At 41.2% G+C, this 14,717-nt stretch overlaps 1 protein-coding gene across 5 annotated transcripts in view; it reads left to right on the forward strand.

Moving 5' to 3' along the window:
* MTCL1 (microtubule crosslinking factor 1) overlaps window positions 1-14,717 on the forward strand; it is a 193,290-nt gene that overhangs the window by 39,907 nt on the left and 138,666 nt on the right. For all 5 annotated transcript variants that reach the window (XM_088469685.1, XM_088469679.1, XM_088469680.1 and 2 more), the window contains exon 2: window positions 10,085-10,309. In XM_088469685.1, the coding sequence (XP_088325811.1) occupies window positions 10,112-10,309 (198 nt within the window). In that variant the 5' untranslated portion in view covers window positions 10,085-10,111. The remainder of the gene's footprint in view (window positions 1-10,084; window positions 10,310-14,717) is intronic.

Genomic DNA, 14,717 nt, shown 5'->3' on the forward strand with positions numbered 1-14,717 from the left:
TTTGTATATTCTCCCTGTGCTGCATGGGTTTCCTCCGGGTACTCCGGTTTCCTCTCATACAAAATATACTGGTAGATTAATTTTCTCCCAAATAAAACTAACCCTAGTGTGTATGTGAGTGAGAATGTGGTAGGGAATATAGATTATAAACACCACTGGGGGAGGGACTGAGGTGAATGGACAAATATTCTCTAGAAAGCGCTGCAGAATATGTGTGCGCTATATAAATAACTGGTAATCAATCAATCAGTCAATCAAATCTGTTTCGTTCTACAGTTTTGAGCTCACTAAAAGTAATGTCTGCTTACTAGTTAAGGGCTGGTACCACATGGGTGTGTACGTTAGAAAGCTCTGCTTTGTCAGCCAGAACAGTGTACATTTCTGCTGGTCCTAATGGGAAATCTTACTGCTTCAGGTCCCTGCGATATGTAAAAGTAAAGTGAATGATAATATCACCTTACTTTTTCATTTTGGGGCTGGACACACTACTGCACGTTTGGTCAGTAGGTCCTACGAATCCTTCTCCCAGTAAACTGCATGTTATGAAGAGCACAGGCTACAATGGCAAATGCCATCTAAAGATGGCGGTAGGTAGTCCAATACCAGTTGGTAAATCTCACAGTATAGCAGCCCCCATAGAAACCTATGGGGGCTGCTATTGCATTCGGGGAATCCCCTTCATACATCCTGGAGATGCCTAAATTTTGTAGGTATCCAATGAAAACTGTTGGGGATTTCCTGCAAAACTAATTTCATAAATATGCCCCCAAGTAGTTTAGCCTATATAAATTATGGACCGGGGAATAAAAACTGAGGCCCTGATTCAGAGCCGGTCGCTATTTGCGCTCGTCCAGAAAATAGGAGTGGCTATTCAAATGAACCGTTCGCTGTTTGCGGTCTGTTCACGCCTCTAGGTCTGAACGAGCGAACAAAACTTGCGGTCGTTTTTTAGGAAACTACGCCCCCTGGCCGCTCGCATCCGACGTCATGTCCGCTATTTATTAGATTAATCGAGTACATCGAACAGGGTATGAACTGCTCGCTATTCTTGTGGTTGGTTTTTGCTACCACAATTTTGCGAGCAGTTCTGGCTAAAAAAAACCCAGTGACATGGTCAATGACGCTGCTGTTTTAAATATGCACACCCATAAAACGCCCGTTTTGACCTTTAAGCACACCTGTGTTCTGATTTCCACTCCCCGTTTTCAAGCACCTTCCCCTGTTACCACCCACATACGCCTCATCCTGTCACTCAAATTAGCAGGCATTCGCTATTTTGCGAGCACATGAATTTCGGCCGCACTGAATGGTTCGCGCATGCGTATAACGATCCGTAGGCATGCGCAGTTTGGCAAACATCGCTCGGAGCGAACAAGCTGCTGCTTACGAGTGGCTCTGAATGAGGGCCTGAGTCACTAATCTGACCATTAGTGATTACAAAATATACACTGGTTATAAAGATTTTTAAATTTTGTAAGGCTAGCAATTTATATTCCTGAATGACCATGTATAGTGCCCATGAGAAGATGAATGGTAAAATAAGCAACAAAATTTGTAAATTTGAAAATATTGGAAATCATTTAACACTTGACCTTGACTGGGAGCATAATCTTTGTGAAGTCAATATTTCAGAAACACATATCTTAAAAAATAAATATGTCTTAACATCTAACACTGGGGGGGGAGAGATTAAATTCATCGCACTGTGAATAGCCCCGGGAAGGACTAAGGAGCTGCCAGAGATATTCAATCGACCACGCTGTTAAGTCAGACTAGAGGATTTCTGCTTGCACCCTCCTGATGTGTGAGCAGAAATTCACTTAATTGCCAGCTGCAATGCTGTTTTCCTGCTTAGCGTGGCACTAAAAGCATTGCGACCAGCACTCAAGTCAGAAAATACCGGACAGTACAACTTAACACCCGGCTTAAGGCGCAGTAACCGGCATCTCTCGACTAAGTGCAGGGTGCAATGGGGGCATAGTGTTCATTCTAGGTCCTTAGAAAGGGCACTCCAGCACTCGAACAGGGGGGGTGTCCACCAGAAAAGTTGGCATGTCTTTAATACGCGCCCCCTTTTCATCACTCTTGGGGGCCTGCCCAGCACTTACGAACATGCCGGGCTGCCCTCACGCTTTCCCATCTTTGTGAATTGATACCGGCGATAATGGCAGCACCGCAATTTTTACCACCTGCAGGACACTGTGGCTCACGAGTGGGGACGGCACCCGGCATGATGTTTTAGCGGGGCGCCACCAAAAGGGTAATGCGCATCCTGCCCTTTTGAAATTGGGCAGAGTGCGGCGACCCGCTTAAACAGCCTAGCAGGAATGCTATGACAGTTGAATAGCTCCAGGAACTCCTTCCAGACGCAATTCACATTGTGCTAAATTCATTCACCCCCACTGTGTACGACAGGTTCTAATACTCTTTTGATTATGTATCAGGGTTGTTGTCACTGGAAAGCCAGGGTCCCATTTAACAACGAACCTAAATACCAGCGGCATATTTTGTTTAGTATCACAGTGATACAAATGAATATGCCACTGGTATCCATCATTACTTATCTTGCCGGCGAGGTCCAGCGACGTCCCCGTGTCTGTGGGGTCCTCCACTCATCTGCCGGCAGCCTATTGCTGCCAGCGACGGGCTACTCTGTCATGCGCATGCACAGCGGTCAGTCTGTGCATGCGCATAACTGTTTCACATGGCGGGGACCCGGCAATGTCTGGAAGGCTTCGCTGAAGCCGCACAGGCTGCTGCCGTGTCCTCAATGCCAGCAATGGGGATCGCATCGCTCTCACCATCTAAAGATCTAATCGTATATTACTTACATTTGTTAAACACAGAAAGGATTACATAACCCCTTTAGCGAGTGCCAAAGGGGTTATGCATCATTGTTAAATGGGGCCCCCAGTATGGGGGCCCCATACTGGGGGCCCCATGTAACAATGATGCATAAATGATGCATAAATAGTGGGAGAAAACCATTTCTCCCTTTGTCAGGTTTATATACAATGCCAAACCTGTGAGACACATCGCTATATCTCCATATTTTTAATCCAAAGGAAAAATCTACTTTTAATTTAATGGAAAATCTTCTATTACACTGGAAACAATAATTTCTATAAATAAATTTACAACTATTTAATTATTGATATTATTGATTTAAATTTATATCCAGTGCATATGTTGCTGCGTTTGTGTTAAGTCCGCTCAATTTAGGACTATACATCACTGAGGAATTTGGTTATGTAGCGACTAGCGAGTGGAACTTTTTATCTTTAGCATGTGAGGTAGTCTATTGGGCATTGAAGGGGCATGTAAGGTAGTCTGGGGGTCATTTAAGGGACCCGTGGGGTGGTCTGATGAGCATTGAAGGTGCATGTGGGGTAGTCTGAAGGCGTGTGAGGTAGCCTGAGGGGCATTGAAAGGGGCATGTCGGGTGGTCCGATGGCATGTGGGGTGTTGAATAGTAAAGAGTGAATATAAATAGTATATATGAAATACAAAGCTGTAGCGACACGTCGCATCCAAAATTATGCCTTTAAAAATAAAATGTGCCCTCAGTGATCAGCACCCTGCCCAATAAATTCTAGAGGTTAATACCAATTTACGTAAAGCTTAATTGACTTCTGATAAAAAATGTGTATGTCTATGTGGATGTAGAGCTTGTAAGTTCCAATGTGGCATGTGATGTGAATGAGTAAATATTCTCTATAAAGAGCTGTGTACTATGTGTGCTATAAATAAAATAATCCATTGGTTGCTGCTTTTTCCCACAGTTTGTATAAATGTCTATGACACACCCTGTTTTTACACTGCTGACACTTGTGGAATGTACTAAATATGCATATGGTGCTGTAAACTGTATTTACAAAAATGATTCATAAGAAATATTTCTAAGAAAAATTTATTTGTCATCTTTGAGAACTGAAGACAGAGATAGCACATCTGCACTTTGTGATCTAAAATTATTAAATTATATGTTTACAATCCTTTGCTTTAACTAGATGCAATTTGCTATATTGTTAAATTATGTGGACCCTTTATTAAAAGAAAAATAGGTTATGTCCAAAGTGGTTATTACATACACACATGGGGGTTTTTATGCCCTGAATGGCAATTATTGCAGATGCCCATTACATCTTAATAAATGTTCTGTCATCACCCAGTCCTACCAGATGGTGTAACAAAAGATATAACAGGTCATTGTTTTCTAATTACAGTTTCCAACTGTGTCTCTGTTGTATGGATGGTTCTGCTTCTGCACCTAAACTCCCATCCCGCTTTTCTTCCAAATTAAAATTTTTGTTTAAATTATTTTTTTAAATATTAAGGATGAATCTCTGTGTATAAACAAATATAATAGCAGGTATCACGCTGAAAACACTTGATCATTTTCAGTGTTTTTGCTAACTTGTGGTTTTGTGTTAATTTGTTTTAGAAAAGTCTGCAGTGATTATTTGGCTATAGATTGTAAACTTGTGAGCAGGGCCCTCTTACCTCTTGTCTGTCTGTTATTACCCAGTCTATTACTGTTTTGTTCCCAGTTGTAAAGTGGAATATGCGGACACTATGTAGCTGTTATTATTATTATTATTATTATTATTATTATTATTATTATTAATAATAATAATAATTATTATTATTATCATTATTATTATTATATAGACTCATATAAAAATAAATGTAGCTATGCATATAGACAATATACTTTATTTGCTATGTGCAGTAGTGTGTTTTGCTGACAGCTTACTTCTGCTGAAATTTATATGAAATGAAGCAGAAAACGAGTTAAGTACCTCTCCTAAGGGGTAAGAACATGGCTCTGTGAGCCAAGATGGCAGCACATATGGTGGTGCACAGTGATGGACGGAGTAAGTCAGGTCTGGAACATTTCACTACGATTAGGGGTCTGAATCAGAGAAGCACGCTAACTGAACGCAATGCCCATATGCACGCAGTTGGCCGATGTTGTAAGTACTTCACATGTATCCGAGTGGCACTGCTCATGCACCCGATGGTTACAGCACAGAGACGCAATGAATTTGGACACAAGAGCTGTGGTTTTCAATGGGCTTTCCTGCGAGGTAACATCGGAATGGCTAGCCATACGAGGGCGTGACGCGGGTGCTGACTGCGACTGCGTCCATAGGTGCGGTAGCGCATGCACAGGGTGCTATTGTCAGATGGAGAAATTACACCTGCCATAGGGCTGGTGCAAGCTTCGATGGTGCGACCGATGGTGTGTCTAAAAACGCACTGAGACGGATTTGCGCCGCTGCAAGTGGGCATCTCGGTATGCTCACAATTGGTCGCAGCATTAACATAAAGACGCAGCCCCGGCAATAGACGAGCCTGTGCCTGCGTTCACCTCTGAATCAGGCCCATGGTGCACAAATACACCTAGTTTTACACATAAGTGGAAGAACCAAGATTTTATTTTAAGTGATGGAATTATTTGAATGGGTCCCACATTCATCCTAAACCTATAACAGGACTGAATTTTTTTGTGTTTTTTTAAATGAGCCTTAATGACACAATTCAATGTGATTTGTACATCTTTTTTATTTCAGGTGTAACCGCTTAAATGTTTGGGGCTCATAATACTTATTCTTAATAAACCCAATAAATTACACAATATGTGAACTAATCTATCAATAATTAAAAATAAGGGGCCACTATTATTAATGTCATTTGTTGTAGACAAATGTAAAAGTTTTATATGGGGCAAATGATTAATTTGAATTATTATAAAGGCCACCCCTCTAGAATTCAGTGGCTTGGGCAAGTTGGGCTACACTATTGGCGATTTAGGGTATCCGGTGATTTGGAGGTCAAATTCTGCAGCAATTTGTGGCAAAAATTTTGCTTTATTAAATTTTCCCGAAGCATCCAGCTCTGCCAGTGCCAGAAAGTAGTACATATAATACATATGTTACTTGATGTTTATGCAAGGTGAGCTTTCTAGGCAGGTGTATAGCGCAACTATGACCTTATTTTTTTTTTAGATTCTAAACCACACAGATATTCTTAACAATGTCTGTTTACTATTTTCTGTATTTCACACCCTTTTGTGTGTCAGGATTTATCACACTAGTACAGCGCTTCTGTATAGCAACTCTTAAGGTGCAAATATAAACTATGCCCTCCTGAAATACATCACTGCTGTTCTTGTCTATGGAAAGAGACAGTCAGTTTGTCTAAGGGCCTATTGTTATTCTAAACCCTTTTCCCCCTAGGAGTAATTTTTGTTAGTGTCAGCAGCTTTTGGACTGCTATTTTCCTATAGCTGTACAATGCAATCTCTGTGCAGTTGACTACTGACACCTAACTTGAGAGTCAAGGCCAGATAACGGGCAAGGTGGTACAAGCAGCAACCTAGGGCTCTTTGGGACCCAGGGAACTGTCTGCTACCCTCCATCATTGTAATGTAAAGTATGTTTTGTTTTTCTTTATATCAAACTGTATTTTCTCCCATTGTAGCACAAGTGAGGGGGTGGAATATCCACTAATGCAGATGCAAATGGGCAGGGCTGAGTTGGGATGCGACAAGGCTTTTAACTTAGGGCTCCATTTTGTAATGAGTAATATGCTCATTATCACTCGTACTTATCTCCAATGGTGCTCCATCCAATCAGCTCCTAACTGTCATTTTTGAAACACTGGCCGGGGTGTACTAAATGGAAAATGCGATAAAAGCCCCGTTTGGGGGTTTTCCATATGTACTATTGGGTGGCCACCGGGGCTCCGACGTGGAGGTTAATGCCAGCTTTTGCCCTACAGAGGATTTCCATGCGGACCAGCCTGAGTTTGTTTCCCATTATGATAGGAGAACCCTACATTGCAGTTTTAGCTCTTATTATTTCTGCTTCTGCTGGGATCATGGGTTTGATTCCAACCAGGGTCCTATCTGTGCAGAGTTTGTGTGTTCTTGCTGTGTTTGTGTGGATTTCACTCCATTGAAATTAATTTACTGTTAGGGGGAGATTCAAATAAGTGCGAGGTCCTGCAGGAGCCTCATGAGGGGCAGCACAGGCGGTGTAATGGTTAGCATTACTGTCTCACAGCACTGAGGTTATGGGTTCGATTCCCACCACGGCCCTAACTGTGCGGAGTTTGTATATTCTCCCTGTGCTTGCGTGGGTTTCCTCCGGGTACTCCGTTTCCTCCCCCACACCAAAAATATACTGATAGGCTAATTGGCTCCCAACACAAAATTAACCCTAGTGTGTATGTGTGTGAACATGTGGTACGGAATATAGAGTATAAGCTCCACTGGGGCAGGGACTGATGTGAATGAGCAAATATTCTCTGTAAAGCGCTGCGGAATATGTTTGCACTATATAAATAACTGGTAATAAATAAATAATAAATAAATAAATAAATGAGATGTGTCTTAGGGCCTGTTTCAGAGTTGTATGCTACTGCACAGTAACTTTCAGCTACTGGCTTCAGCACGCCCTGAAAGAGGGTCCGATGCCCCCGTTTTCTGGGCCCCTGCTCATCTCCCAAGCAGCCACATTCTGTCAGTCAGGCTGCGGCATCTGGGCACTGCGAGAGAGCTTCCAGAAGATCTGCAAATGTGCAGTACTGATCCACATTTTCTAACATCGGATTTGTACGCAAGCCATCGGGTTTGCGTACAACTCCAAATCAGGCCCTTAGTGGGACGTTATGTACTGAAACACTGTTCATGCACTCCTTACTGACTGTTTCAAATTGATTCCTGTTAATACCATACTAGTACCAGATGAGAATATATTTGGTCCAGCCTCCTCTTATTTCCATGTACGTATTATAGGTGCTTTCACTATAAGGTAATGGAATTACAAATCTGATGAGCCTAGTGCGTATCATATTAAATCAGGCAGAAATAGCTGGTTTCCTCTTAGACTGAATGATTCATCGTTGATCTACAGGGTTTATTATTGGTCTGTTTCTGGATTTGTTTGGATAATGGGTTACAGTGTCTATGTTAATACTGATGTGATTGGCTGTATTGGAAAAGTATTTCTTTTCCAGATTTGCCTTGGCATACTGTACTTCCTTCCTGCCCTAAATTGAGTGCAAACCTAATAATAGTGTGTCATGTCCCAAGGGCAGCAGGCTGGTAATGGAAGGAGTGAATCTGTGAGACGGAGAGTTCTATCTTAGGAGAACCATATGAAACTTTATACTGTCATTTAGTATCCATCTACATAACTGTAAAGGACATTATAAAGCAATTGTCTTGGCTCTTATTAGAAGTGCCTCCTTCTACTAGAACAGTGATTATTTGTCTTTGTGTACATTTGGCTAAATCTTTTATTTGCAATACTGTTACTTACAGCTTGCCTGGCTTTATAGTCAAAGGGACTCTACTTTAGACAATTGGGTGCTAATTCGACGCTGTACGTATTAAGATGCACTATCGGCAGACATCTGTGCGGCTGATTAACATTGCACCAGCCCTATAGAGATGCAGAATCTCTGTCGCAATGTGGCCGCCAGAATCAGAGCAACAGCAGCAAAAGACAGTCGCTGACCATGAGATGTCCATATCTAGCTAACCACACAGAAACGCCCATCTAAATTGCCTCTCTCTGCATCTAATTTCATTCTGCGGCCCTCGGCAGTAGCCAACGGGATGCATGCACCGACTGAAAACATCGGCCACTAGCAGGCAGCATCGAGTCAATACTGTGTGCACCTCTGAATCATGCCCCCTATGCGCACTTTATACAGAAAGTCATGCAAACATTGCAACATACAAATGTGTCACGTGAAATACAGTCACTCACATCTCCCTTACTGCCATGACTTATATTATACATGAATATGGCTTTTAGTCCAGTTGTATTGGAAATGGATAGGAGGTGTCTTCTAGATCTGCACTGCCAGTCACAACCTCCTTTTGCGCATAAGATTGCTCTCTGAAGACGTTGGCATTTTCAAACCTAAATGCATGTATTATATATATATTTTTACTCTTGTTAGTCACAAAATGGGATGTTCACATGTGTTCCACTTCCTATTGAGATAAATTTGACATTTTGAATGCTCTTAAAGGGAAGAAGTGTTCAAAAACTGCACAGTAATGCAGCTCGTAATGAAAAGCAATAGTTATGGCAGTGGTTACCAAACTGTGCGCCATGGCACCCTGGGGTGCCCCAGGACACTTGCAGGGGTGCCTCAGGTTGGTTGCCCAACATCAAATAAAATTATTTATGGTCAATGTAATGTAAATATGTGGACAGAAAGAAGCCCAAACCTATCCACCACCACATAACTGACCCTAAGGATGACAGGTAAGGACAATTTACTTCACTTTACAAAATTTTTACTGAATTTCTCTATAACAAACTTTTGGCTTAGGGGTGCCGTGAAAACAATTCTGATACACTAGGGTGCTGTGATTCAAAAAAGTTTGGAAACCAATGAGTAGTGGTATAGAATGAGTTTGATTTCTGCAGCCATGTAAATGCTCTGCTCATAACAAGTCTAATTTCAACACCATCGGATAGAATATGTTAATAGTTTAGGATAGAAAGGACAATTATTCTGGTGACAAAATCCCTTCCCTTTCCTCCCGGACAGGCAGCCGCCGCACTACTGCGCATGTGCGGTCTACTGATCCCTACCTCCCTCTCCCAGCACTTTTTGTAATCTGTAGTATATAGGCTGCAATGGATAACAAACTACCGTGCATGGCATTCCAGAGCTTGCTAAATTCTGCAAGATCCATATTCAAGATATCCCCTATATCTGCTGTGGTCTCCGTAGATACGTTCAGAAGATACTTAATATTTGTGAGTACTCCCCGAAAACTGGTGTTTTCATGGGATATCCTGCATATATTCATTGATAAATAATTACGTTTGGAGCAGTACTTTTGTTGAATTGTTTCTCCAGTTTCACTTTCACTTTAATGGGCAATATGAAATGCTAATAATCTGTGTTTGTCATTGTAGATCTTGTATGTTATCTTGCCTTTTCCAGACTTGATATTCAGGTCTGATAAAAGAATAGAGTGCTAAGCTTGCTAATCTACTGATATACAGAGTGATTCCTTTATCTTTACTTTTAATTTGTTTTTCAACAGGATGAACTTGATGAGTTACGTGCTGAAATGGAGGAGATGCGTGACAGCTATCTGGAGGAAGATGTTTACCAGTTGCAGGAGCTCCGCCGGGAGCTTGACCGAGCCAATAAGAACTGCCGTATTTTGCAGTACCGCCTCAGGAAAGCAGAGCAAAAAAGCTTAAAAGTTGCACAGACTGGCCAGGTGGATGGAGAGCTTATCAGGAGTCTAGAACAAGACTTAAAGGTAAAGTAATGTTATAAATCATTATCAACATTTTTATTGGCAACACCTGCAACTGGCTCATTTGGTCTTATTGCATTACATATATTTTATTTATAAAAAATGCAGCATTAAATGATAATTAAAGGAGTCCACAATCTATAGCACATTTACATTGGCATGAATCTGATGCTCAGGTCTAGACCTTTGCACTGAGCCGTCACTTTCATCAGTGTTAGAACTACCGATAAAGAAGAAACTAGTAATTCCGACTTTTTCCACGAAACACACGGATGTTTTTTGAAGTTTTTTAGGCTGTTTTCAAACCGCCAGATTTACTAAAGGCCAAACCACTCTAAAATTTACAAAGCCTCATATTACAAATTGTTGTGCCAACTTTTACATGGTCAAAATACAAACAATGATTTTGATCAAATCCCAGAAAAACCGCCAGAAAACAAGAACTAGAGCAGAGAGGTGGTTGTGTGAGGTGAGAGTCCTCAGATCACATGCTATTTGAGCAATCTGGCCATAGAGAACATATGAGAGGGCACAATACACTTATTCATTATGTGGGCAGTCATTACATCTTGATTAAGAGGTCAAAAATAAGGAATATTTTAAACATTTCTTTAACTTTGTTTATGGGGGAAAATTCATTAATAATTATATTAAGAGAGCAATATTATTTAATAATTATAGTCTAGGGTCAATAATAATTTGTGATGGGGGCAACATGTATTATTTCATGATCTGGATACCATTTATAGTGCCATGAAATAATAAGTGTAGATTTTACAGTGTTTTTTATTGAACCAACAGTTTTGCCCTTTGTAAACTATTAATCATCTCTTGATGTTTTAAAATTTCAGCCTCAAACCACCTTACAGTAAATGTAGCATTTTAGACCATTAAACCAACAGCGATGTGCAGCAGTTTTAAACTGCCGCCAAACCCAATTCTTAGCAATGGCCCCCATAAATCTAAGACGGACTAGGGCAATTCCCCATTCTGCCGACGGCGTGGTTGGAGAATCTGGAATATTCAACATGTTGAAAGATCTCGATTCCACAATCCCAACCAGGAATTTTTTACAGGAAGAATTTCCCCAATTCCCAGACGGATCACCGATCATCGATGGCCACTGATCAGCAGCTTGCGATCGGCAGAACAGATCGGGAAATCCGGGAAATGCATCTCAGGTGTTTGGGCCCCTTAATTTTACCTTTTTGTATGAATATTACATGTAAAGAAGTAACAATGTCTGACATTGCCAATGCCATACTGATCTGTCTTGTTGAAATTGTTATGACAAAAAAATGAAGTTATTTTCAGTGAAACTTGTATAGTTGGAGCGGAAGTAAAAGGCCTCTCTTTATGTAATTGGAATGTTTGTACCAGGCTCATATCAGGAAGAATATAAAAGGGGCCCATCAGGGGAAGTCTCTCCTGCTTTCTCTTGTTATATCCACGGCTTACGCTTCCATTAATTAAAAATGTCTATTGAATAATTCTCACAGATACACAAATTCTTCAGTTTGGTTCCAGCCTGGAGCATGTTTGGGTCATGTACTAGATGCATCATTATTTTATCAGGAGCTCCCTGTGAGCTGCAAAAGGGCCTCCTAGAAATTGTTAATTTAAATAAATAAATAAATTACCAAATGGGGCATATCTTGGTGACTGAATATCTGCTCTTTATTTGAGTTGAGTATACCCACAGATGCCTCTCATATGTGTATGTGGGGGGAGAGACTGGGTGACTATACTATTCTCGTGTGAAATGTGCCACGATTGGCTCTTACATAATTTAGGGGCCTGTTGTAGGTTTTGTATTCCTGACTTGGGTACGTAGCTGTTCTGTTATACTCACTATTACTATGTTTTGACTGTAGAACTATTGCAGCCTGTCTGTTTCTGACTCAAGGCCTGATTCAGAGCCGGACGCTCTGACCAGAGCGCTCGCTCTGAATCAGGGCCCTTCTACATGAAAATGGAGCGGCCTCTTGGCCGCTCGCATAGCTGTAGGTGACCACCCACAGCTATAGCGAGCGTCCATGATGACCATCGGGCTTGCGACGGAGACCCTGCGGTAGGGTCTCGCTTCCGCAAGCCATGGAGTGATTTTGGCTCTATCAGAGCCAAAATCACTCCCATTGACATCACTACTGATGTTAGTGGGGCCGGCTTCAGATGGTAGGCGTTCCCATGGGAACACCTCCGTCTGGCAGCCACGCCCCCAATACGCCCACCAAAGGGGGCGTGCTGTCAATCAACATCGACAGCACGCCCCCTTTGGTGCGAGACCCGGAGCAATGGCTATCCTGTCGCTAGCCGGGTCTCGCGCATGCGCACGACGGAGCTCCCTCCGTCGTGCGCATGCGCAGTAGGGCACCATCAACCCGCTTGCGAGCGTCCTGTGCTCGCGAGCGGGTCTGAATGACCCCCTCAGCCTTTACCTGACGATTTCTACTGCATTGACAGATTTGATTGGGCCTGTTATTCTGAGCCTCGCCAGTCTTGTCTGATAGCTACATATACCGGCCAGCAATTATACTTTCATACTGAAAGCCTGGAACCAGACAAGTAGAAATAAAGGTGCATACACACACAACGATTTTTTGAACGATTATCGTTAACGATATCGTTTATCGTTCAATCGTTGGAAAAATTGTTCACTTTCTGAATGAAAACGATGAACGATTATCGTTCATGCGCGTTCATGTTTGTAGTTTGTAGTTCAGTCAGACTGACCAACTCAACGATTTTCATTAAGGGAATATGCAAAAATCTTTTGTAGTTCAAAAAAATCGTTCATTACACTTTAAAAAATCTGACAGATAATCGTTCAGAAAATCGTTCAGAAAATCGTTGGTAAAATCGTTGTGTGTGTATGCAGCTTTAGAGTTAGAAGTAAATCCAGCTCAAAGGTGAAATTATGAATTTTGATTAAACCATGCTGCTTCTAAGGGGATGAAATTATTTTACATAGATTTTTCAGGTCCTATCTCAACTGTGAATTGCAGTGTAGTAATAACGCTGCCCAGTATTTTGATACTACATGCTTGCAGTGTTTGCCTTGAATGAAAAAGAGAAATTTCACATGTACCATTTCTTCGCTACATGGTGTGTCTGAGCTCAAATTTACCCCCTTAAGCTGGATTTGCAGCCAAATCTGAATGAGGCCCATTGAGTTCTATGGGAAAGATGGCTGCTAGAGGTGAAAACCAGGTCTAGCCTGAGTGCTGCTGCTGACCTATAGGATACACTCTCAGACATTACAGTAACACAGTGGTTCCAGAGCCATTACCACACATAGGGCCCAATCCAATTAGGTGCGAATGGCGAGTAGCGAGTTTGTTTCTTGTAACTTGCGCACTTCGCAGCGAAGCGCGCTCCCGAGAATTCTCCAGTCCAATTAAAAATGCCTATTCGTACTACTCACAGCGGAGGGGTTCAAATTGACTGCCAAATGAGATTTGAGAGAAGTGCATGAAAAAGTGAGGTGACCATACTGGACCCCCCAAAATGGATAATTTTGTTAGCAGGACCGTATAGAAGGCTGTTTGTGGGCATTAGGAAGGTACTGTAGGTTTTTAAATGGTGTCAAATGGCTGATTTGTGTGGTTTTTTTTTAAATGCAAGAAAATGATAAGAAACAAACTTTTTTAATTTAATATCAAACAAATTAAATGAAAAATACTAAATAAAGTAGGAAAAAGGGTGATTTTGGGGTACTTTGAGGGAACCTTCAAAAATTTACATTTTTTTTATAAAAACAATTATTTTTCAATTTAAAAATTATTGTAATTAAATATGGGGTGCCTAAACGGAAGAGTTGATTTTGGGGTAATTTGAGGAAATTTTTTTTTTACCCTAAAAAATGGCATGTAATTATTGTACTAATTAAGCTAATTGGAAACTTCCAAATGCCTAATTAGGGCATTAGTGGGAGTGTCCAAGAGGATCAGCACAGTGTCCCGACATTTTAACCTTAAAATAGAGATTTTCTTTCCATCTCTCACCCTCAGGGAGGTGTGAATGGAAAGATGCAAATTCAGTCTGACTGATTCAGTGCGAGTTGCTAATTGGATTGAAAAATGAATTCGCTATGTGAAAATAGCAACTCGCACCTTGCAATTTGCACCTAATAGGATTGACCCCATAAACTGATATGTTCTCTTTTTCTTATCCCACCAGAAAACTTCTTTTGTTCTCACCAGCTTTTATGGAAATGCGATATATAGTGTGGGATACAAAAAGCAGATGGAGGGCACATACAATTTATTACTTATGTATGGCGTTACACCTTCACATTTATAGATATATACAAGGTAATTTCTCATAAATGAATGTAGGGTTTAATTTATTAATCCCAAGCTTTATGAGAATTTGGTGAGAGAGTAAACAAGGGATGTTTTTCCATCACGTA

The sequence above is a fragment of the Taudactylus pleione genome, unplaced genomic scaffold (genome assembly GCF_031769625.1).
Source record: "Taudactylus pleione unplaced genomic scaffold, aTauple2 ptg000093l, whole genome shotgun sequence".
In the NCBI taxonomy this organism is placed as follows: domain Eukaryota; kingdom Metazoa; phylum Chordata; class Amphibia; order Anura; family Myobatrachidae; genus Taudactylus; species Taudactylus pleione.